This window comes from Callorhinus ursinus, unplaced genomic scaffold (assembly GCF_003265705.2).
Source record: "Callorhinus ursinus isolate GAN/ISIS: 27379988/994484 unplaced genomic scaffold, GSC_fseal_2.0 scaffold39, whole genome shotgun sequence".
Lineage (NCBI taxonomy): Eukaryota > Metazoa > Chordata > Mammalia > Carnivora > Otariidae > Callorhinus > Callorhinus ursinus.
In genome coordinates, this window is record NW_027397101.1 from 21334252 (window position 1) to 21359970 (window position 25719).

Genomic DNA, 25719 nt, shown 5'->3' on the forward strand with positions numbered 1-25719 from the left:
TGTCAACAAATCACCTAAGGACTGTCTGGAAAGGAAACATGATGTCTATTGTCTGAAAACTTTCCCTTGCAACTTTCAGGTAAGATCAAGAACGTGCCAGCATCAAAATATGTACACCAGGTTTGGAAGCATTCAGGAGAGAAGTGAAATTAAAAAATGCTGCATCACCAATGCCTGGTAATTCACAACACGAGGACACCAATGACTCAGTTGAAAAATGACTAAGAAAAAGAATAGAGGTTCTGAGTGTGATTATAGGAATTCCTTAATAAGTTTATTGTGCTTATATTTTCCTTTTTATATACACACAAGAGTGATATAAAATAAGTATGTCTAAGTCTAAAAGCTCTCATTCAATAAATACTTAAAAAGTCTAAAAGATAAAAAACATTACAAAGAGTTTTGGGGCACCTGGGTGGCTCAGTCGTTAAGTCATGATCCCAGGGTCCTGGGATCGAGCCCCGCATAGATCAGCCCTGCTCAGCGGGAAGCCTGGTCCTCCCTCTCCCACTCCCCCTGCTTGTGTTCCCTCCCTTGCTGTGTCTCTCTCTGTCAAATAAACAAAATCTTAAAAAAAAAAAAAAACCATTACCAAGAGTTTAATTGGGTATATCTTTTTTTCCAATAGCAGCTCTCAACCTTTTTGATCTGAGGACTCCTTTTATACTGGAGATTGAGGATCCTAAAATTCTTTCGTTTATGTGGTAATATCAATCAATATTTATCATATTCAAAAAATTTTTTGAGACAGAGAGAGTGCATGTGTTCGTGTGAGAGCAGGAGGGGCAGAGGAAGGAGAGAAATCTTAAACGGGCTCCATGCTCAGCGCTGAGCCCCATGTAGGGGCTTGATCTCACCACCCTGAGATCATGACCTGAGCCCAAACCAAGAGTTGGACGCTTAACAGACTGAGCCACCCAGGCACACCTCATATTCAAAATTTAAAGAGACTTTTAATACCACAGAACACACAAGCACAGATTCTATTAGCTGTCAGAGAGATAATGGTATCACCTAGCCTCTGAAAAGCTCCAGTGTGCACTGGTGAGAGAATGAGATCCAAAGGGGCAGATCATGTTGCTGTGTTCACAGGAAGAGAGTTTTCACCTTGTGGATCCTCCGAAAGGGGAGCCCACTTTCAGAATCACTGGTATAATGGTGTGTTTTACACCAGTAGAGTTAATACAGACATGTTTCCACCTTAAGTACTGGAAGGAGTAGAACGTGGAAAACTGGTGTTGGACAATTGGGAGTGCTGCGAGGCATGGAGAAATTAGCTGATTAAACGTCCTCTGGGGCTGTGAGGAATACTCCCCCTCCCATTCAAGTGGCCAGCTCACACTGGGTGTCCTGCAGGCCTGAGTCATTCCGACCCTAGGAGAAGGTACCCACGGACCTGGGTTCCAGGACGGTGGAACTGGCTGTCTAGGAGGAGGACAGAAGTTGGGACAGAGGAAAGGAGGAGTGTGGTTTGCTCCCCAGGGGAAGAAAGCTGGATTTTTCTGGAGACAAACAGAGGAGCTGGGGCGTGCAGTTTCTGGAGATCTGGGGAGGCCTGCAAATGGCTGTGTGGGTATCGGCTGATGGACACTGGGGCGCCAGCCAGAGTTCCCCTGGACAGTCAGGCCTAGAGAGGGCAGTGCCTGGGGAGCTGCTGGCCTTCAGAACACCATGCGGTGTCGAGCAAGCAGAGGTTAGTGCCAGGCACCACAGACTGCTGACCAGAAGCTCCTTCTGCCACTGCCACTGTCCTAACCTGGTAATCCTCAAACCCCACCCCAGTGTTGGCTCTAGAAACTACAGCAGCAAAGTAGTCACCAGCAGGTCTGAGATCACCGGCATGAATTTGATTTCTAGCGCTGCCTTACTGGCTGGGATGGCATTGTCAATAGAACCTACTTGGCAGGATTCCCCCCGCCCCCCAACAGCAAGGAAGTGGTGCGTGGAAGCTCCTCAAACAGTGCCTGGCATCATAAATTCTGTACATATCATCTCTTGCACTTTGGATGTCCTGGAGATGTCATACCTGCCACACCGCGTCCTCCGAGTGTTGCTATGGCTAAAGTTTCGCCCTATGTTTAATTGATTAAAGCCCTAAGGCTGGAGTCCAGGGGACCAAGAGCGTCCTGGAAATTGCAGAAGTGCTCTACTGAACAGAGGGTGGCAGAGGCTGTGTGTGTGTTGGGGGGGGGCGGGGGCCACAGAGCCGGCCACTCCAGCCTGCAAGGTCTTCCTATTCTAGTCCATGGCACTGGGTCCTGCCAAGCAAACCCTTACGGGCTTCAGAGGGACTGAGGGCTTTTCTTTGAGTGTGAGCACGGGCGTCCCACGCAGGGCACAGCCAGATCAGTGCAAACTCCCTGAGAGTCCACAGGGGCCTGGATCCTCTGGGGGGGGCGCGGGGGGGGAGTCGTGGCGCCTGTGAGTCTGAGCCGGGGAGGTGGGCGTGGGCAGGCATAGGCAGGCACCGGGCCGGGCCGTCAAGGCTTCTGCCACCTGCCGTAGCCCGTAGCCAGGGTATCTGGACTTGCCTGGAACTCTGTCCCCGCTTCCGGACTGCCCCTCTTCCCACATGCGTCCCGCCCCTCGGCTGGGCGTGGCCTGCTCCTACCCTTGCCTTCCCCTCCAGGGGGCGGAGCTGGGGGAGGGGTCCACGAGCGAGTCACGTCCAACAGGCGGAGCCGAGCACTAGGGGGCCGGCTGGGGAGGCGCCACATCCGGCGGCTGACTCGTCGTGTATAAAGCCGAGGCCGCCGCAGTCAGCTTCCAGCAGTAGCCCTGGGCTCTTTTCGGCTGCGGGAGCCGCTGCTCCAATGCCCCACAGCGGCCATGAGCATCCCACACTGGTGGGACCAGCTGCGGGCCGGCAGCTCGGAGGTGGATTGGTGCGAGGACAACTACACCATCGTGCCTGCCATCGCCGAGTTCTACAACACGGTGCGGGAGCGGGAGCAGGGATGGCAGGCGGGCTGGAGGGAGGGGACCGCCCCTAATCGTGGCTGCGCCTGGAACCTGGACGTGGGTCTCTGCGTGTATTTGGGGTATGCTCTCTCCAGGGCCAGAGTCGATCCGCGCGCCCCCTCCTCTGCGCTCTTTCTAGCTCTCCATCTGTCCTCTTCTGTCCCTCTCCCGACATCTGGGCTCATCCTCCCCTTGTCATTTCCGTCTGATGGCTCTATTGTCTTGTTTGACCGGCACCTGTCTCGAAGCCCGTGGTCCGTGTCAGCCCTTCGCCCAGGTGGGTGACTCAGGGGCTGGTGAACCCGCCGGGACAATTCCCTTCCTCCCCTAGGATCTCTGTGGTGTGACGCACTTGGGTCTCATTGTGCGGTTTCTCCCTGAATACCTGCTGGGGGGGGGCGGGAGGAGGGAGTCCCCGGGCAGGTCTCAGGAGCAGGGCCCAGGGCTGCCGTGCTGACTGGCCCCGCCCCACTAATACACCAATAATAGGTCGAGTTACTTTTGGCCAGAATCACGTTAATTGCTACTAGTTCCTAGTTCTTTGCCTTTGGTTACCAGGCACAGTCCAGCCCCCAAGTCAACTCCCCCAGGCCCGTGCCCTCTCCAGTGATTAAGCCTGGGGAGTGAGCGGGAAGTTTGGGAGTGATTGTGTGCGTGTTTCATGGGCTTGCCTCGGTCCCTGCTACGGGCAGGCTGAGACTTCCCCACTGCAGTAGCCTGTGTGCTGTTAGTATTTATGGGAGGGAAAGCTTGATGCTGGCAGGAAATGCCTCTTCTTTTCGCTGTGCGGGTGGCTCCGGGTTCTCAGACCAAATAGAAGACTCTGCATGGTCATTTCTGCAGCTGCTCAACCACACACAGACACACAAAAACAGGAACTCCTGGTTTACAAGTCACTGTGAATTTGAGGTTGTTCTTTCGGATTTTCTCCTTGGATTTGCTGGAGAGAATATACTTGGCATGAGTCCGTCTGGAGGGATCTCCGATGAGCTTGTCCCAGCCCTTTCATTCATTGATGAAACTGAACTGTAGAGAAGGGAGCGGTCATACTCATGTCTCCGGCACAATCCAGAAGTCTGCGCTCTCCCTCCTTCTGCCCTCGCAAACACTCCTGCTTCTTAATTAGGACCAGGTTAGTTCTTCAGGAAAACCTGGCCCTCTGCTGTCTATAGATCCTGTAAAAGACTAGTGGAGGTGGCTACAGCTCACTTGTTGAACCCCTTCTTTCAGGGTTTACTCTTAGGGGTAGACGTGGGGGCGGGGCACACAGGATGGGCTGGGGATGGCTGGGTACTTCCAGTAGCCGTAACTCATTTTCTCCTTTTATAAGGTGGAGAGTACTATTAAGGATTTCACCAGAGAGTTAAGGAACAAATGACAGGCTGGGGACAAGTTCTCACACACCCAGCAAGGTAATGACCTGTGGAGACCGAGGCCAGCTGAGAGTCAGGCCTGGTTCCTTGGCCAGAAGTTCATTTATAGCTGTTCTGTGCCCGTCTTGAAAAGCCCCAGAGTGCTGGATGAGGGGGGAGACTTTATGTTGTTGCTACTTTTAATCTAGTCCCTTTGGAGCTGTTGTGGAGTGAGTGCCAAAGTTTTTTTTTTTTTTAGAAACGAAGTGTTGCTCTTCTCTTGCAGTGTCTGTAGGTGATTAGCCTGGTTGGTCCTCCTTGACAGGCCTTATTCTTTGGAATACTCCTACAAACCACAAAATTTGCTTTAGCCCCACAGAGAGCTTTAAACCTCAGAGCAGTAGTTGGTCACGTAACTTTGTTGAGTCTAGGTCCAAAGAGCTTAGCAAAAACTGTTTCCTTCGCTCTGTTTCCATGCCCTACTTATTTCTGAAGCTTATCATAGGACAAACCCATGCTTATCCTTCTCTCGTATTGAGGAAGACAGTCAACTATTACACGGTGATAAACAGCTCATTAAATCCTCATAGGAAGGCCGCAGATCTAATTATCCATTTTAGAAACATCATTACTAATTTTGAGGAAAAGTTTAAGGAACTGAAGATATACAATCGGGAGGACTAGGAGCGGGATCTAGAACCTTCTTAAGGGGTCTTGGGGGTAGCACATCACTACTACAACTGCAGTCACTACTGGCTACCATGAATTGTTTGCTAGGTGTTGAACCTCTGCTGCATAGTGTACAATCACCCTCAGTGGTGGGCCCTCATTATTAGATCCACTGGATAAAAGGAAGAAACCAGGGTCTGGAGAGATGACGCAATTTGCTGAGGTAAAGAAAATGGCAGAATTAGAGTTAGAACTCGGTCCATTTGACTCTACAAAGGTACTCCTCCTGAAGATGCAAATGCCGTATAGCTCCTTTTGACTTCTTTATTCTCCACAGCACAGCTGTTTATGATTGAGCCATTCTTTAACTGGAAACTCCTGCATTGGGACCATATGAACCACAGGATAAAACTCATGATGTTGGATATGAAAAAGTTTGTTTAGTTTTTTGTTACAGTTGCCTGTATTTTAAAATGTTCACCTTAAAAATGAAAGTTACTTTACCAGCAAACATGGGTTTATTTCGGAAAAAGAAAACTGCCATTCAGGACAAGCGAGCTATAGGAAAGCCATGGGCAAGACCAACAAAGGAGAGGAATGTTATCTTATGGAAAAGGAGGAAGTCGGGAGGGGTTGTTTTGAACTGGAGAGCTCAGGGTGATTGTTTCCCATTGGCTGAGTTGCAGGGGTAGTGAATTTCTTGTGGGAGATACAATGTACATCTTTCCCTGTTGGGGCCTGGAATAGACCATTGGTTCCTGTTGGGGAATCTTCTGTTAGGGGTCTGTAATTGATATTGAGTGGTTGGTGTGGGCTTCCCCCTGGAGCCTTCCCTTCTTGCATCTGGAGTCTAGGTCAGTGAGGTTTCCACTTACCAATTTTCACAAAGTAGCATGGTCCTGGTAAAAAATTGAGTGTGCAAGTTATAAAGTGAAAAATCTGTTTTTGTGTCTTTTCAGACCTTTTTTCAGGCATTGTACAAAACACTTGCATTTGTTGAGTATATAAAATACATATGTCTAATGTATACACACAATATCTAAGTTTTTATTTAACCCAGTTGAGATCACACTACACAAGCTCCTCTTGATGTTTTCACTTAATAGATCTTAGAGATGGTCCTATATTGGCTCTGAGTTATTTTCCTCTTTACAATGTCTAATCAGTGTTGCATTTAATGGATTGACCGTGATTTATTCACCCACTCAGTCTCTTATTGGTGGACTCCTAGGGCGGTTTGTTTTATGCTTTCAATTTGGTTTCTAGAGAGCAGTGATGCAATGAATATCCTTGCATGTGCATCTGGATGTGCTTACACAAGTACGAATCCTCTAGAGTGAATTGCTGGACAAGGAGAGTGTTTACTCAAAGACTGATAATTATTGCTAAATGGCCCACCAGAGAGTACCCTGGTTTATACTCCCACTGACAGTGTTTGGGTGGACAAAGCATTTTGCTTTGGGGCCCTGCAAATCTCTGTTGCCTCAAGACTTGTCATCATCCTTTGCTTCAGCCAAGCCCAGATCTCCCTTCCAAGAACATGTCATGTTCTTCCACCGCCTTTTGCTTCTGCACATTTTGTACTGTTTCTTCCACATACAAATTTTATTGACTTGAGTTCCTTTTTATGTTTTAAATTTCCAGGCTCTAGTCACACTGAAGAGAACTCCTCTAGAACGCAATGCTTTAGAGAAAAGTAGCATCTGCTTTTTAACCACTGGCTTAGCTTTTGGGGACTCTGTTGCTGGGCAGGGACTCAGGGGCTCAGGAGGAAATCCACTGGTGCTGAGAAAAAGTCTTGAAGCAAAATATATGCATAAAACCAGCCCATCATCTGTCGCCTTTCTCAAGGAGCTCTGCCACCCATCAAGATAAGGAAGTTAGTTCTGATATGCTAGAGCCCGTGTCCCTGTCGGGCAGAATGACCTATATCCTGTCTCTGTTCATCTCTAGATCTGTCTGTTTACTGGGCAGCTACCGTGTGCTTGTCACAGAGACCAGACCTGCAAACAGTCATCTGGGTGGTGACGGCCAGACCAGAGAGGTGTACAAATTGGCAAGGGTATTATTAGTATTCTGCATGGGCTTGGTGTGCTGTGGGGGAATTTCGCAAGAGGTCTTCTGAGTGAGGTGGCCAACTTGTCCTGGTTTGTCCAGGCCTTGCCCGATTTTGAAGCTGAAAGCCCCATGCCCTGGGGAACCCTCCTCAGTCCCAGGCCAGCCAGGACATTTGGTCATCCCAGAGGAAGGAGGGGAGCAATGGAATGGAGGATTTGAAATCTGCATGCAGTCAAGATGCACAGACCACCTACCCAGCCAGGGGAATACCCCTTAGCTGTTTCTGAACCTCCTGTTCAGAAACACTTACAGCCTGTTGCTTTGTCAGCATTTACCCTCTGCCTGGGAAAGTGCACACTCCCATGCATTGGGAGGAGATTGCTGTCTGTTCCTGAGATTATTTTGGTGCGATGTTATGGAGGAATTCGTGGAATGAGGAACTTTCTAAGGAAATAATTAATACATTTTAAAATTGCGGTTTCCTTTTAATTAAAAAAAAAAATCTGTTCTGCAGACATTAAGCAAATTAGTTCTCCAAAACAGTAGGCTTTAAAAAATACCCTTGGCTGAACTATTCAACTTGAGTGACCCACACAATTGTTAGGGGAAGTTTCATTTCTCAGAAGAGATGGAGCTACTAAATGTGTGTTTTAACCAGGGCTCGTTTGCTTTTCTGTATTTCTTTCGGAGTTCCTTCCTCTTTTTGTGTTGGGGAGAGAGAGTCTCCCTCCGATTTGGTCTTTCCCTTTTCATAGGTGGAGGGCTTTAAAAGGCATGGTGAGTGCTGTGAATTGTGTAAGACTGTTGAATCACAGATCTGTACCTCCGAAACAAATAATACATTATATGTTAAAAAAAAAAAAAGAAGATAGCAGGAAGGGAAAAATGAAGGGGGGAAATTGGAGGGGGAGAGGGACCATGAGAGACTATGGACTCTGAGAAACAAACTGAGGGTTCTGGAGGGGAGGGGGGTGGGGGGATGGGTTAGCCCGGTGATGGGTATTAAGGAGGGCACGTACTGCGTGGAGCACTGGGCATTATACGCAAACAATGAATCATGGAACACTACATCAGAACCTCATGATGTAATGTATGGTGACTAACATAACATAATAAATAAATAAATAAATAAATAAAAGGCATGGTAGAGGCCGGCTGTCATTGGTAGCAGGGCTACGGAGAGGCAATAAGGTGATTTCCCTGTTATCTGGGAGATGTTCAAATGGTGCTTCTAAGTTGAACTCCTTAATATGTGCATTAAGAAAAAAAAGGTTGAAGTCCCATGACTTTCCTGCAGGTGTAATGAATGACTTCATGCCTTTGTGAGTAGTGTGTAAACATTTAAACGTGATTAACACAGAAACCAGCATTGCACTGTATGTTACCTAGAATTTAAATACAAATTTGAAAAGAAAAAAAAAAGATAGGAAAAAAAGTGAAGAACACAAGCCAACAGAGCTTGTTGGGAGTTGGCTTGGCAGGAGCTGGTTGCACTCGTAAGGGAGATTGCAAGGACTTGAGGCAGTGAAGACAGGGTAAAAAGCAAACCATGTCCTCCCCCCCCCCCCGCCCCCGGCCTTTGTAAGAGGGGCTGTACATTGGGGCTCCTTCCCCTGGGGAGGGACTAGATAAACCGCTCCCACGTGTGGCACTTACAGCAAATGAGGTCAGTCTATCTGAACTACGGGGAGAAGGTTTGCGTAGCCTATTGTTGAAGGCAGAGTGATAATGTTATTTTATGTGATATATATGTATTCACATAGATGCAAGGAAGATGACTCAAAGGCTGTGAATCTGAGGATAACCATTATCCCTCGGGAGGAGGATGGCAAGGAGACTTTCAAAAAAAAAATTACAGAATGAAATAGGAGAACACATATATGTCTAAGAAAGGAGAAAGATCAGGTTTTGAGTTACCTTTGGTATAATAATTCCATTTTCCCTTCTTCCCCTTTCCTTCCTTCTCTGCTTAACAAAAGGAGTCACACTTAAATCACATCACAGGTGTGCAATGCAGGGATAAGTCAGGATTTTTAGAGAACCAGTGAGGAGTTAAGCCAAGGAGGTCAGAGTGTGGCTGGGGGTGGTGGGGTGGGGCTTGGTGGGGAAAATCAGCTCTGGGCAGGGGAAGCTAAGTGAAAGAGGCCAGACACAAAGGTCATAGTGTGTGTGATTCCACTTTCATGACATACCCAGAATAGGTCAACTCATAGACACGGAAAGCAGATTAGCAGTTGCCAGGGGCTGGGGGTCGGGGCTGGGGGGGGGGGGGGGAGGGGAGCGGAAAGTACCTGCTTAATGGGTATAGGATTTCTTTTTCAGGGTGATAAAAAGGTTTTAGAACTAGGCAGAGGTGATGGTTGCGTATTCTGAGGGCATTTAATGACATGGAATTGTATACTCTAAAATGGTTAATTTTATGTGATGTGAATTTTGCCTTGATTTAAAAAAATTGGGAAAACAAAAAGGGGAGCTGGCTGTGACCTCCTAAAAACAAAAAGACAAAAAAAAAATTAAAAACAAAAACTAAAGGGGAGATTCCAGAGTTACGTGGACCAGTATGGTCATCACTAGGCACCTGTAGTTGTTAAGCATGTGGAATACAGCTGGTTCAGATGGAGACAGGCTGTAAGTATGAAGTTCACTCTGGACTTCAAAGCTTTATGTGAACAACAGAATGGAAAATACCTCGTTAATGGTATTTAAATAGTGATTAGGTGTTGAAATGACAGTAATTTGAATATATTAGAGAAGATCATAAAGCCAGCTCCCCCTGCCCATAACAGGCTTAAATCCATACTAAAATGTGAAAGTTTGATCTTTACCTAAAAATAGATTTGATTAGGGGAAGAAATTGACAAAGGCAGACCCTGGAAACTAGGAAGCATCCTGCCTTCGTGTGGGCGCCGGAGAAAAAAGCTGGCCTTGCTAGCAGAAAATTTGGGGGAGCTGGGATGTCTAGTACTCACCTCCATATTAAGCTTTATTTTTTACCATTACTAAGTGTGGGCCTTACCTTTAAAAATGTATGTGCAAGTAGATCAAAGTGCTTCACAGTTAGTCTTGGGCAGAAAAAGAAGATTCTTGGAATCCAGAGAGGGGGCTGGGCAGCTTTCATAGATTGATCATGGGAGCAGCTATTAAAATGCTGCAAAGAGATGGGAAGAATCCCCCAAATGGCCATAAAGGAGGCTTAAATTTCCCTGTATCTGCAGTTAAAAAAAAAGAAAGAAAAAAAAAGAGATGTAAGAGCTTAAACAAGACGTGTGGCCACATTCATCCCAGTGTGCAAAGCTCATATCTGGAACACGCTGCTTTATTTTTTTGCCCCTTTACTTAATATTCATCTTTTCATTTTCCACCCCCCCCAGATCAGCAACGTCTTATTTTTCGTTTTACCGCCCATCTGCATGTGCTTATTTCGCCAGTACGCAACATGCTTCAACAGTGGGATCTACCTAATATGGACGCTCTTAGTTGTAGTGGGTAAGTGGATTCGTGTTCGAACAGGGGCTGAAAGGGAGGACATGGAACTCTGCACACTTCCTGTCCTACTTGAACATTATGTTTTGTAAACCAAGGTCACTCTGACGTCTTAGCGAACTTTTATTTTTGCTTTGACGCCAGAAGGAGGACGCTTCTGGACACGGGCTGGACACCAGGGGGGACGCCAGTGATCACTTAATGGCACGTGAGGGCTTATTTCTCTAACAGCTGTGGGGGCTGTGCCAGTGCTATTTTCTGAGGACTTGTGAAGAAAATCACACAAAAGCGATTGAGCTCTGATGAGACTTTAGTGGATCAAAACGAGAAAAAAAAAATTCTGGATGTTTGATCCTTCATTGTTCTGGGAAATGCTTGTATAATTTCCATTTCCTTCCACAGGCGGATTGGGAATTCTTAACAGCGAGACAATGTTGACTTTTATTGAAAGCCTCTTCCCCCCAAAGCCTCAGCCTCGTGGTGGTGGAAGACAGAGTGTTTAACTGGCATTACTCAAGCTCTGATGTGCTGATCTTGGGGCCCTGCTTGCAATCCTCTTTCTAGGCTTCAAGGCTGCCTGTCTGGGTGGTGTGTGTTTCCTCCTTCAGCTGCTTCTTTCAGTGAGAGTGTGATCTGGTGATTGTGACCGTGGTTGGTCGAAGGGCTGGCCTTCAGCAGTGTGTTGGATTTGTGGGTCTGTTCTTCTGTGGTGACTTTTTTTTTTATTGGTTGTAATTGATTCTAGGAATTGGATCTGTCTACTTCCATGCAACCCTAAGTTTCTTGGGTCAGATGCTCGATGAACTTGCAATCCTTTGGGTTCTGATGTGTGCTCTGGCCATGTGGTTCCCCAGAAGGTATCTACCAAAGGTCTTTCGGAATGACAGGTAAGCTTGTGTTAAAACAGTTATGTTTTACTGCTGAGTGCAGCACACCCAACATCTCCATGTATGTATCAGGAAAACAGCACACAGTGGCGCCTCACCTTATGATGAGCTTATCAGATACTTGTTTAATATCCACTGATTGTTTATGCTTTTAGACCGTACACTGATGAAAGAGGGAATTTTAATATGCTTGGCGAAGAATTTATAGGATATTAGGGGTAAACGGTCAAGTGTCTCCCTTATAGGATATGAACAAAAGTGGAAAGATTTTCAGTGGGGGAGAAATTACTGAATGGTAGTTCAGAGACCTTTGATTTTCTGCTAGAACATTTCCTTGAGTCCAATCCAATTCTACCATTTGATAAGTTTCTAGAATTCCATTAAGGAATTGGTTTTTGTAGCTGTAGATCCCATGGTTGTCAAATGGTATTGGTTTTACCTCTGCTGAGATCTACACACACACACACACACACACACACACACACACACACACACACACACGCCAGGCTGGAAAACCAGAATTTCAGGAAGGGATGCTTATATGGTTATTCATCCAGTAAATATTTTTTTGAACCCTTACTCTGCATTTTTTCCAGACACTGGGATATAGCACTAAACAAAACAATAGAGCCTCTTCCTTTAGTGAACTCATACTGAAGTTGGGGAGGCTACAAATCAATGAACAAACAAACAATACAATGTTAGGATAAGTGCTATGATAAAAAAATGAAGCTGGAAAGGTGGTAGAGGTGACATAGGGTGCTCATTTGGAGTTTGGTCAGGGAAAGCCTTTCTGAGGAGCTGTATGAGGTTTGTTAATATCCGAAGGAACCGAGGAGAGTCAGCCTCATAAAGATGAGAAACGCTCCTAGAACATATGACCCACGCATATTTCTCTGTAGGACGCTGTGTTTTATATGGATCCATATTTTATATATGGGTAAATAGTCTAAAAACATGGATTCAATTAAGCAAGCTGTTGGTACCCAGGGAAGAGCTGTGCTAGGAAAATAAAGAAGTTTTCCTGGTACTGTGGATAGGAGTAGGAATTTTGGAGCTATTAAAGACAAAGGCTGTTCTCTATGGATGGAGGTGGGGAAGTGTCCATAAAACATGCTGGCTGCAAAGAGCACATGGTAGAACTGTGTGTGGGATAGCATAACTGTGGAATGAATTAACTAATCTCCTTTCGCGTCTAGGCCTTTGTGTGCGCATAGAAATACCTAGACGAGGAGGATAAACAGCCACTATCATTGGCTATTCTTGGGAATGGGGAAGGGGGGCGCCTGGGTGGCTCAGATGGTTAAGCGTCTGCCTTTGGCTCAGGTCACAATCTCCAGGTCCTGGGATGGAGCCCCACATCGTCGGGCTCCCTGCTCAGCAGGGAGTCTGCTTCTCCCTCTTCCTCTGCTCTCCCCACTGCTCCTACCTCTCTCTCTCTCTGTATCTCTCTGTCTCAAACGAATAAGTAAAAAATTCTTAGCTGTAGGACCCCGAACCCAAATGATCCTGCAGCAGCCCCTGGAACGAGGCCCCGCAGGTTGGGCCCAGTGTGACCCACGGGCCGCGTCGGGGACGCCCCGAGCCCAGGACATGCGCTCCCGTCTCCGAGGAGCTGTGCCCATGAGCACCAAGCGGCGCCTAGAGGAAGAGCAGGAACTCTTTGGAAAACAGTTCCTCTCTGAAGAGAACATGGCCAGCCACTTCTCTCCACTCAGCCTGCACAATGACCACCCTTACTGCAGCCCCCACTCAGGAGCCCTTGCTCTGAGCTGCTTCTCTCGCACTACCCTGGGAACCTGATCCCTGAGGCCCTCCGGCTCCTGAGGCTAGGGGACACCCCCACCCCACACTACCCTGCAACCCAAGCTGGGGAGGTAATGGAGAGCTCTGAGTGCTGGTGGGCAGTAGTTCTGCCCACCTTCCTTCTTCCTCACAACAGAGAAGACCACCATCCCCACTAAGGAACCAGGTGTTCTGAATATTCTCCAGAGCGGGCCTCTGGGCCCCAGGACGCACGCTCAACAGAGGAGGACACTGGATCCCACAGAGCCCTGGGGTGAGGGGCAGAGGGACGAGAGCACGGGAAGGGGGGCATCCCCCCCAGAACTGAGTAAAGATTGCTGAGCATATGAAAAAAAAATTTCTTAAAAAAAAAAAAAGGAATGGGGGAGGGAGTGGGGGAGAGAACTTTCACTTTTACCTTTAATCTATACTCTTGTGCAGGTTTGTTTTTTAAACAGAGAGCACATGTTACTTTTTAATACTAAAAATGCGTTTTTCAATGAAGTAGGGAGAAAACATACTTCAGATGAACCAGCTGTACCGTCTTCACTGTACAGAGCAGGGTTGGAATTAAATAGTGTTTTCTTTGACTGTCATTGAGCAGATAAAGGATCCTCAAGGTTACTTTTCCAAAAAACGAGAGTGAGAGAGCCAGCAGTTGATAAGAGGTGACAAGAAGGGCATTCCCGGCTTCAGGAGAAATACGGTCTCTGTTGGCTGTGGGCTTCTCAGTGGAGGAAGGAGGCTTCAGCGCGTGGCAGGTTGGCTGGGGCGGTTTGGTGTCTAGTCTTGTGCTTGCTTGTCCGGCTTCTGGAGAATGACAGGGAGTGCTTAGAAAGCCTCATGAGGTGGAGAAGGGGGGCAGCGCCAGGCAGGGTCAGGAGGGGCTTCGCAGGAGGGGCTTTTGGGCTCCGAGAAACATCGTTTACCTTTGGCCTGTCCTGTCGAGTCAGAGGGTGGCCACCAGGCACCTCCATCCCTGCCCGAGCCTGGTGGGTGGTAGGTGGAGAGCTGAGGAATCTCTTTGCTCTTAGATCTGATCTTTCAAGTCCTGGGAGCTGAGTGAGAAGCTTCACACAGGAGAATGGTTTTGTTCTTGGCACTCTGGAGGTGCCACTTGAAATTCCAAGCGACAGTTTTGTGTGTGTTCATAGTAGAGAATCTTTTTCTTTTATTTTCTTTCTTTCTTTCTTTCTTTCTTCGTCGTCGTCGTCTTCGTCATCTTTTTTTTTTTTAAGTAGGCTTCACACCCAGCGTGGAGCCCAACACAGGGCTCGAACTCATGACCCCAAGATCCAGACCTGAGCTGAGATCAAGAGTTGGATGCTTAACCACAAACTGAGCCACCCAGGCCGCTCCTGTCTTTTTGATTTCTTGAAGGGAGGGGTGAGGGAATGTTATGAGCAGGAGAAAAGAAAATGGGGCAATGGATGTAGTTATAAAGCTTACCAACTTTAATAATGAAACTGTACCGTGGGACAGAGAGGTGACCACTTAGGACTTTTTTTTATTGCCGGCACATTTCTCTGGGGAGATGTGACCATACTGTCTTCAGCTCGGAGAGAGTCCTTTGGAGCCCTGAGCACCAGAGATGTCTATGTCCCTGGTTTTGGAGACTCCCTGGGTTTGAATCCTAGCTTCCCTGCTTACAAACGGTGTGACTTGTCTTGACTCTTTCATTTTCTATTTCGTCATTTGTCAAATTAGGTAAATAATCCTCTCTTGAGAGGATCCTGCAGCACACTGTAGAGTGTTAGAAACATGGCGAGTGCTCAGAGTTAGCTTCCAGTACTGCCAATGACACGTGGAGATTTCTGCCTGGCATTTCTGAGACACACACACACACACGCACACACACACATGCGCGCACACACACACACACACACACACACACACACTGAAGGAGAGAATGGGAATGGGAGATGCGAATGAAGATAAGGCATATGTTATGGGAAAGTAGCACACTATAAATAAGGATTTCAACTCTATTTCTCTGCCTTCAACTTGCCAATGACAGGGACAACAAGAAGACAAAACCCCTTTTTGTGGGCCTCATTGCCCAGGACGGGGACAGGGGCAGCTCTGAGTCCAAGTGGCAGCCAGAACAAAAACTTCATGTCAAAACGAGGATTTCTCTAGACCAGGGATTGTGTGGTTTACCTATCCAAGTTAACGTCTCTTTTTGTGGTCTAGACTTTGCTGGAATATTTCTAAAAACACATTAAAAGTAGTTCCGGTGTGAGATTTCTGGAGAAGGGGCAACAGAGCATGGTGGCTAAGTGTATCAGACAGACATGGCTTTGGGTAATAGGGTTGGTTGGTTTGTTTGTTTTTTTAAAAGCTCTGGTACCTCATTTTGCTCATCTGTAAACTGCAGATATTAAGAGTATCTTATGGGGTTGGAAATATAGGGGGACATCCTAGAAGGTGTACAGTGTCTTGTCCAGAGTAAGGACTCAGTAAGGGCTACCAGTTGTTAAGAATAGCTAATATGGATAAGTTTTTTGAAGAATGTCTAGAACAGCAGGGAAAGTATTAAAGTTTACCATATAAATAGGAATAATTGGCAAGTCAAAAAAACCCACATTTTTTTTATCTTGCCTAGAATGTCCTAAGAATCATCATACACTCAGCTGCTGATGGTTATTAATAATTTTTAGACATTTGAGAAAAAAAAAACCCTAAGAATAAAGAACTATGACGGACTAATTGTTTCCATTTCTTAAAGATTTATCCTGCTGTGATTTTTATGATTTTGCCCTCACTTTATAATCCAATTCAGGTTTTGAATCCTGAGTTACCAGGCTGGGGTCTGGCCATCCTGCTCTAGCTGGATGACTAGGGGCTGGGGCCTTAGACTCCCTGGGCCTTATCAGTTCCTTACTTAGAAAAGGACATGGGTGGACCTTCCAGGACCAGATGCTGTAATTCTGTGACTATCATGGGCTAGTTGTTCTACATAGGTTATGTTTTAGTCCTAAAGTGTGGTTTAAAGCAGTGGATCCTAACTAGGGTGTCCCTTGAGGGTACCTCTTGGAAGTTTGTGGACAGGTTTTTGGTGGTTACCGTGAAGGAGGTTTTATCATCCATAAAATACATTTCACTTTGGAAGAGCAAAGGGGGCGTTACCAGGTATTTGCTCTAGAAAAGGAGTACAGGGTCTGGCAGGGTTGCAAACCTCTGCTCTAAAGGGTGGCTGATGGTAACAGCCGTAACAGCTTTGTTACGCTATGTTGATGGTGTTGGGCTGTTTTGATTTGGGGGAATTGAGGAGGACGGGGTGATCGGGGTTCCCTGACCCGGTGTTCCAGTTTGAGCCCATAACGGGCTGGAAAGTGGAGAACACGACCAGAGACCAGGGGTTGCCTGGTGTCACTGATAAGACAACACTCTGTCAGAACCCTGCGCTCCTGGACATGGCCAGCTCTCTTGTCCTCAGGACCTCTAGTGACTCTGGGGTCGGCCGGTCTGGCTCTGTGACTTGTGTGGACTTCTGCTGGCTGAGCTTTTGTCTGCTCAGCCACCTTCCTGAAGCACATTCCTCCACACCCTCTGGACCGACATGGGCGGCATCTGCCTCTGTTCTCCTTAAAGCGAGTTTTGTCAGGCTTGCTGCCTTTGAACTGTTTGGTAATGCCCTCCGGAGCCTTTGGGGATTGCCACACCAGCCCCGTCAGGTTTTCCTTGAGAGCTGCTATTATTCACAATAACATTATTTAAAATAGCACTTATTCTCACACAAAGGGAATGATAACAGTAATAGTGGATTTTTATTAGCACAGAACCATGTACCAGGCACCATGTTAAGTGCTTTAATGCTTATAGGAACACCATGGGGTAGGGGATCTTCATTTTCATATGGAAAACGTGAGGCTTGGAGGGTTTCGGGACTTGACGAAAGGTCCCATGGCTACTAAGTGACGGAAGCAGCAAGTGAGCACATATCTGTTAGCTGGAAAACCTGTGCTTACGTCACTGTTGCCCGCACTCCTGAACCATTGATCTAGAGAAGTAATGCAACTTACAAGGTTTTTGTTTGTTTGTTTGTTTTAACTGTTCATCCAATCTAAAAAGGCTGAAAAGCCTTAGTACAGGTCATAGCACCTCAAAACCCAGTGAAAGAGTTATTGTGGGTCCCCAAGGGCCATTTGCATGACGGGGATGGGGGAGGGGAGCTGCGGGCCATCCTCAGGCTGGAGCAGGCAGGCTTTCCTCCAGTGGCGAGGGATGCCAGCCAAGGCCAGGAGGAAAACAATTCTCCTGAGGATTTGCTGCCTGGACCCTTTCCCGCATATGTATTTTTTCTCTGGTTGAAGTTCAGGGCTACACTTCCTGTTCATTCCAGTCAGAAAGTTGGCAGCTCAGTCAATGATTTCCTGCACCTTGATGATAAATGGTTTTCCTCTTTAAGAGATAAATTTGTATTTTGGAGGTTTCAGTGTACTTTGATTTCTCTATAATGGAATTTCATTCAGATGAGTTTCCCAGCTGTGACCTGTTCCAGGGCTTTTGGCCAAGGTAAATTGTGCTAATGAGGAATAAAAGAAACTTCAAGAAAATCATGTGCTCCTAAATTTCAGTCATGGATGAGGCCTTGGGGATCATCTAGTCCAGCCTTTTCACTTTATAGATAAGGAAATGGAGACCCAGGGAGAGAAGGAGGAGAATGTCCAGGATCACGTCACCACTTCTGGCTCTTTCTCCTGAAAGTACATCCACTGAAGGGTGTGAGGATGGTATTTTTCTTGTTTCTTTTTTCTACAATTTTATTTATTTGAGAGAGAGAAGGTGAGAGCGAGCACATGCGTGTGTGGGCACGAGTGGGGGGAGGGGCAGAGGAGGAGGGAGAGGTGCCAAGCAAGCTCCCTACTGAGCACGGAGTCTGATGTGGGGCTCGATCTCATGACCCTGAGATCGTGACCTGAGCTGAAATCAAGAGTTGGCTGCTTAACTGACTGAGCCACCCAGGTGCACCGAGGATGGTATTTTTCTAAGATCTGTTATGTCAAAAACTTGTCAACGCAAAATTCCAGTGCACGCTAGTCTGAGTTGCCAGTAAATAGACGTCTTAGAATTTATTCTTAAGACTTTTCGCTATATGTGCTAGACACAGATTTTTTTTTTAAGATTTTATTTATTTGACAGAGAGAGAGCACAAGCAAGGGAGGTGGCAGTGGAGGGAGAAGAAGAAGCAGGCTCCCCGCTGAGCAGGGAGCCTGACATGGGACTCAATCCCAGGACCCTGGGATCATGACCTGAGCCGAAGGCAGACGCTTAACTGACTGAGCCACCCAGGCGCCCCAGATTTTTTCTTTTAAGCTAGGGAGCTTTGTGGTTTGTAAATGGTCCCTGTTTTTCTTATAAAAGTCTTCCACGCTCAACCTTGTAGAACAGGGGTTGGCAAGCTGGGTCCTGTGAGCCAGATGGGTCCACTGCCTGTTTTTGCAAATCAAGTTTTATTGCTGTACAGCCACGCCCATTCCCTTACCGCTTGTCTACAGGGGCAGACCTAGGGAGCTGCGGAGGTCCGAGGACCTGCAAAACCCAAAACATTTGCACTCTCACCCTTTACAGAAAACGTTTGCTAGACCCTGCTGTACAACATCTGAAAAAAGTATAGAAAAAAGTAACACTAAGAAAATAGTTATCCATATCTGACCCTCGGGGACTGAGATGGATTCTCATTTTACCATTCTCCTGGCTAAATGTTTGTCAGATTTCTGTTATTGCCTAAGCATAAATTGCTAGAAGTGGAATTCCTGAGCCCGTGAGCGTGAGTGGGTTTGAGACTCCCAGTACTCGGTGCACAACTCCCAGCTCGCACACTTGTCTGCAGTTCCTGTACTTCGCCAGCATTCACCAAACAAACGAGAGCTCCTTGGCTAACAGTTTGGTTTGCTTTCATTGATTCAGGGGCAGGTTCAAGGCGGTGGTCTGCGTCCTTTCTGCTGTCACGACTTGCCTGGCGTTTGTCAAGCCCGCCATCAACAACATCTCTCTGATGACCCTCGGGGTTCCTTGCACTGTGCTGCTCATTGCAGAGCTAAGAAGGTGGGTGCCTTTGTTTTTCCCACCTGCCCCTTAGGCTGTCCCTGGGTTGGGAACACAGCAGCTTCTGTTTTTGTCTTTTTTAGATTTATTTGAGAGAGAGAGAGAGAGAGAGCGTGCATGAACAGGGAGAGGGCCAGAGGGAGAGGGAGAATCTCAGGCCAAATCCCCGCTGAGCGCAGAGCCCAACAGAGGGCTCGATCCCACGACCCTGAGATCATGACCTGAGCTGAAACCAAGAGTCGGTTGCTTAACCGACTGAGCCACCCAGGCGCCCGGCTTCTGTTTTTTTTTTTTTTTTTTTTTTTTTTTACTGCCCTCAAGTGTGGAAGCAGAGTTTGACTCTTCAAGTAGAGTTAGTTCCTGACTGTTGGATTGGAAACACATTTGATGGTTTGGCTCAAAATGTTAATCTCACTTCCAGAAAGAGGGGAGCGGCTGGTTAGTGGATGCAGTGCATCCCAATGATCCGAAGCTAGCTTAGCAGGAACATCTCAAGGACCTGGTGAGTGCCTAGACCAGCCTGTGAGACTTATTTCTGTACAAAGAATAGATTTGTTCATATGAGAAGAATAAGAAGAAAAGTCCTAAAGAGGCCATTGCATTCACACACAGAAGGAAAAACAAACGTCTCTATACAAGGCAACATTGACTGGAGGCATAATACTGTTGACTGTGCTAGTCTCTCGGACACTTAGTTACTTATTTGCAACCTATCCGGTAAAGCCTTTGCTATTTGCTTAAGGATTTTCCTTTGGAAAGTTCTGTACTCAAGTTCAGGTTGATATCTAGAAACAGTTTAGCCTTGTGTGTACGTGACTTCTTCTTTAACCCCAAAATACATCAGACCTTATTGTAGTACTCAGAAAATGTTGCTTTTTCTTTGTGCCCATCTTTAGCAGTGCATTTTAATTCATGACTTTCTCACTGTTACAGACATGGTATTTAACCGAGGTCTCATATCTATCTTCCTTTGTGTGAGAGTTGCTCGTGTGTTGACAGCTTTCTCTCAGTCTTTGTTTTGAGAGGAGATACATGGTTCTTCCCACTGCTTTGCCTCTGGGGGCTGCCTTCGGCTCAGGTCACGATCCCAGGATCCTGGGATCGAGTCCCGCGTCCCCTGCTCAGCGGGGAGCCTGCTTCTCCCTCTGCCTGCCACTCCTCCTGCTTGTGCTCTCTCTCTCTCTGACAAATAAATAAAAAAGGCTTAAAAAAAAAAAAATACTGGCTGGCAGACGAAGGATGCTGTCCGGTCTTGTCTTGTTGGCTTTCCTCAGTAGCCTTGAAGGAGTGGAAAAATAAGAGACTGGTTTCAGAACGCTAACAGGATTTTGAAGCTCTTCGGAAAACACACAAATTGCCAATAAAGAGATCTGAAATGAATTTGTAATAGTCCAGGGGTACTGGCTTATATTAGGCCTGAATTGAATAGAATGTTCAGGACCTAGCTATGTTTCTTGAGAATTCATTGCAATCTAGTTCATTTTAACTCTTGATACTATGTTTTAGCCGAAAATTTTGTTAGGAAGTAGCTTAAGGAAAGGGAAAATATTTTTAACTCATAATATTTAAACAAGAACAAATGAAGGAAGACAGTGGTTAGGGCAGATTGCGGTTTAAATAAATTATGCTTCAAGAGTGTGACCTTTAAACAGGGAAACATTTTCCTTTTTTTTTATTTTTTATTTTAAGATTTTATTTATTTATTTAAGAGAGAGAAAGCACACAAGCAGGGGGGAGGGGCAGAGGGAGAAGCAGACTCCCCGCTGAGCTGGGAGCCCAGCACAGGACTCGATCCCAGGACCCTGGGATCACGACCTGAGCCAGAGGTAGACGCTTAACTGACTGAGCCACCCAGGCACCCACATTTTCCTGTAATACTCTTGATCTTTGTACATGATTACAAAGGAAATCATCTGTTTCATACTTAAAAATTTTTGCCCCTCGGGCGCCTGGGTGGCTCAGTCGTTAAGCATCTGCCTTCGGCTCAGGTCATGATCCCAGGGTCCTGGGATCGGGCCCCGCATTGGGCTCCCTGCTCCGCGGGAAGCCTGCTTCTCCCTCTCCCCCTCCCCCTGCTTCCGTTCCCTCTCTCGCCGTGTCTGTCTGTCAAATAAATAAATAAAATCTTAAAAAAAAAAAAATCTTTGCCCCTGAAAAGCTAGCCCCACTGCAGCTCATTGGGTCTCCATCATTACATTTACAAATGGCAGCATCATGGGAAGTATCCCTCCTTCCTGCCGGGGTCTGTCTTTCTGCCTATGGATCATTTCCTCCATTCTCCTATACATACTTTACTCCTTCCTGTAACTAGTCTACTGGGGCCTCACCCCTCCTTAAACCGTCCTTCCCATTGGCTTGTAAAAACACTTGAGCCTCTCCCATCTTCCCTAGCTCTCAGCCTGGGCTCAGTCCAGGTCTGTCTCCAACCACCACCTTTCTTTCTCTCAATTGTCATAGCCCAACGTCTTAGAAGTGCTTACTGTTATATGTAAGTGATCTCTATGCTCAACATGGGGCTCAAACTCAAGACCCCGAGATCAAGAGTCACACGCTCTACCAGTTGAGCCAGCCAGGCACCGCAGCCCAATGTCCGTAAAAGTTGTCTTCGTCCCTCAGCTCTCCTGTCTTCTTCAGCCCACTCCCACCTAGCTTCTGCCCCACTTCGATACCTAAGTCCGCCTGGGTTGTATGCCCAGTGATGGTTCTTCTGTAAGAGTGCTCTTCTCTCAGCTGCTTGCACAATTCACCACCCCTCATCCTTGACATGTTCTTCCCCATGCTTCCTAGGACGCCGCACCTGCCTGAGATTCCACTCACTCTTTGGCAGCTTCTCTTCAGTCTCTCATGTGAGCTCCTTGTTTGCTACGCACCTTTGCATGTAAGGGTCCCTTAAGGGGGGACCTCTCACTTCGGCTTTCCTCCCTCTACACTTGGCCCTGGAGGATCTCACGGACAGCCATGGCATTCGTTACTGAACACGTGCAAATGACTCCCAGGTGTGTGTCTGACTCTGTCCTTCCTTCTACCTCCACCACGGCGCATCTAGCCTCTGACTCCACCTGTCACAGCTGTCTTGAATTCAACCAGATTCCTGATCGGACTTTTCTAGTTCCGGTTCTCTTAGTACTTCCAGCAAATGGGAGCACCACTTACCCATTTGCTCAAAGCAGAAGCCTGTTCCTTCTTTCTTCCCTGAACATCCTGTCTCTTCACTTTCATTTTTCTCTTAGTTGACATTACAATTGACATCAAGTTCAATATCCTCAATAGGGCCCCTATGTGCCTCTAATAGTCTTTTTTAGCTGACCTTGCAGTTAGAATGAATGTCAAAATCCTAACATGGCCCCCACCTGCTGATCTGTCCTGCACGAAGCCCCCCCCCCCATTCTGTCCGCTAGCTGTTCTGACCTTTCCTGGCCCCCAGGTCCTTGCTCCTGCTGTCCCTTCCTCTGACTCTCCTGCTTGGCTCACTTCTGGCTCATCGTTGACTCACCTGTTTGGCTCAGTTGCTCATAGCACCTCCAACTTCTTTCTGCACCCCTCCCAGATGTAACTGAAGAATTATTCGTGCTGGTTTTTTGTTTGGTGTCTGTCCCTTTTCTTGATATAGACTCCATGGACAGGAACAAGGCCCCTGTGTTCACTGCTGTGTCCCAGTTCCCCCTGAGTCCCAACAAGGAAAGAGAAGATGGTTGTTGGCCTGCTTTGATACAATTCCCAGACAGGGGATGCCCTTACTGCTCTTTGCATTTCCTTCCGGGACCTTCCCTGCTGACATTAGCGATAATCTGTAATGTAGCAGCTAAATATTTCTCCTCCGGCCTCCCTCTGCTCAAAGGAGCTAGGGAAGCTTTCTGTTTCTCATTAGCCTTGTTGCTAGAGCTTGTTTCTAGTTTTTTATTTTCATTGTCCTTTCTGAACTTTCTCTCAGACCATGTGGCAACAATATTTTATTTGGGGTTATGACCGGACATTTACTGAAATTTGTGTTGTCATATTATGAAGTGACTCAGCTGCATTTAATATATTTTAAAGTAGGTTTTTTTTTTTTTTTTTTTTCCTGATTATAGGAGTGAGTCTGTTAAGGACAACTTTGAGAATACAACAAAGGGTTAAGAAAAGGAGAACAGATACCAGCTCAGATTTTTTTATCCTATAATAGGGTCCTGTTGTATCTATCACCTTTGATCTGTTTTTTTCATTTAATCTCACGTTGATATTTTGGTAGGAGCCCTGAGAAGTGGGAATAAAACCCAAAGGAGCCCGGGTTTGGGCAAGACCCAAATGCAGATAGGCCTGGTCAGCAGCAGGTAGCAGGAGAGGAAGGGACCGTACCAGGCCACCCTGAGACCCTGACTTTGCAGGGCTTTCCCCCCACATGACTCATCCCTGGCAAGAGAGACAGAATGTCACTCGACACAGGCACTGCCTCTCCAGCATGCTGTGTTCTGGGGTGTTCCTTAACTCAAGGTTTCTAGGTTTAATTGAATTGAGTGTACATGGGTTCTCTTGTACCAAATTGTCTATAGTTGTTGGCACTTGTTTGTCCGTTTTCATTTTATCTTTTAAAATAGCAAGGCAAGAGGCCTTTTCATTTTGCCTTTCACAGTGCCTAGCATGCATTCAGAGAATTTGGTACCCAATCAACGTGGGTACTGTTTTAAAAAAAAAAAAAAAATCTGGGAAAAAATGTGCTCCTTAGATCACTGGAATCCAATTAACATTTTCCTTTACTTCCTTGTTTTATTTATTCATTCAGCTGGCATTTATTTCATGCCTCTTCTGGGTCATACACCGTATATACTTGGTGAAAAGCAGGTAGAGTTCCTACTCTCGCCGAGCTTACGGTCTACTCGGATATTAGACCTTCAACAAGTAACTACACCAATGAAGACGATGTCAGTTTGTGTTGAGTGTTATGAAGGAAGATGGCTGGTGCTCACGGTGCGGATGACGTAGTAGGGGTGGGGGCTGTCGGAGAAAGTCTATTTGAGAAGGCGCCCTGGAAGCTGAGACCTGAGAAGGCAGAGAGAGCTGAGCTGAGAGGGAGGAGGAGCCTCTGTGAGGGCGAGAGGTTCAACAGAGCTAAGTAGGAATTTAGTGCCTCCAGCCCTGGGCCTCTGTTGTTTCAGAAATTTTTTTTCAAGGAATACATTTAGCTCTCCTCCAAAAGGGCATTTGTTTTGTTGAGTAGGCCTTTATGAACCTACTGCCCATCCTGGTTTCGCTGATGCTTCCTCAGGCGGCTGGGAAAGGTACCAACCAGTCAGGTTTCTGACACTTGTACAACAAATTTGAACAAATAGCTGCGGCCCCTTCTCGGGGGGCAGATGTTACGTTGGACTCTGGGTCCCAAGGGAGAGCTTGACTGACCTGGGAGTGGTCTGTGGAGGGAAGGAGTCCCTGAGGGAGGGCCAGGAAGGACCCTCAGCCACCAGCTGCCTCGGGGCCTTCCCACCCTAGGACTGGAAGTCACCCCCTCCCCGCTTTATGAACGGTTCAGGAACAAGGAAAGGAAATGGAAATGGAAATTTCTCTGGGCTGTTAACTGAAAAACGTTTCTGAAAAACGTTTTGTCCTGGCATATGTGAGAGCTCTTTCATTCAGCACATAGTGGGAGCCTTCTGTGTGTCCCCCGCTGTTCCAGGGGAAGACCAACTGTCAACAGGGAAAACATGGAGGCTGCTGGAGGGGTTATAATCCCTACAGAGAACTTAGAGGAGAGAAGAAGGAAATGGTGGGGGCAGCGTTGCTTAGGGGGTGGAGACCCGTGGTGCAATTGTTAACAGTGGTCAGGAAAGGGTTTACTGAGGGACATTTGAGCAGAGACTCGGGAGTCGGTGAACCAGGTGGTTATGTGAGGAAGAGCATTCCAGGTGGCAGGAACAGCCAATGCTAAGGTCTGGGGAACATGACGGGGCTATTTGAGGAGCGCAGGGATCCTTGGGGGGGCGGGGAATTGAGGAGAGGCAGCGAGGGGCAGAGTATGTAGGAAAACAGGAGTTCATTATGGACATGTTAAATTTAGGTCTGTGTTACACATGGGTGGACATGTCCAGAAGGTAGCTGCATATGTGAGTCTCGAGTCAGGGAGAGGCCTGGGTGAGAACACGGCTTTGGGAGTCATCTGTGTATGTACGTATGGTATCTATATCCACAGGCTTGTGGGGTGACAGGATGTTGGGTGGGACCTCCAGGGCCGAGGGGCTGGGGTGGGGAGGTGTGAGGAGCCAGAAGAAAGGGGCCAGCAAGGTGGGTGACAACCCAGACTGAGGGTGACTTGCTTTCTGGATCCCTGTGCAGGTGTGACAACGTGCGTGTCTTCAAGCTGGGCCTCTTCTCCGGCCTCTGGTGGACCCTGGCGCTCTTCTGCTGGATCAGTGACCGAGCCTTCTGTGAGCTGCTTTCGTCCTTCCACTTTCCCTACCTGCACTGCGTGTGGTAAGCCCCAGCCACCGGACGGGGGTCTGCAC

General features: G+C 47.1%; 1 protein-coding gene and 1 pseudogene across 3 annotated transcripts in view; both read left to right on the forward strand.

The window, feature by feature from the left end:
- The first annotated feature begins 2620 nt into the window (after positions 1–2620).
- The window catches only part of ACER2 (alkaline ceramidase 2), a 30984-nt gene continuing 7885 nt past the window's right edge, over positions 2621–25719 (forward strand). The window contains exons 1-5 of one of the 3 annotated variants that reach the window (XM_073880869.1): positions 2641–2937; positions 10412–10526; positions 11269–11410; positions 19109–19246; positions 25550–25641. In XM_073880869.1, the coding sequence (XP_073736970.1) occupies positions 2830–2937; positions 10412–10526; positions 11269–11410; positions 19109–19246; positions 25550–25641 (595 nt within the window). In that variant the 5' untranslated portion in view covers positions 2641–2829. Of the gene's footprint in view, positions 2938–10411; positions 10527–11268; positions 11411–19108; positions 19247–25549; positions 25688–25719 lie in introns of all 3 variants that reach the window. The other 2 variants (XM_025887864.2, XM_073880870.1) reach the window with 2 other exon arrangements.
- On the forward strand, positions 12914–13374 carry LOC112836240 (host cell factor C1 regulator 1 pseudogene; annotated as a pseudogene).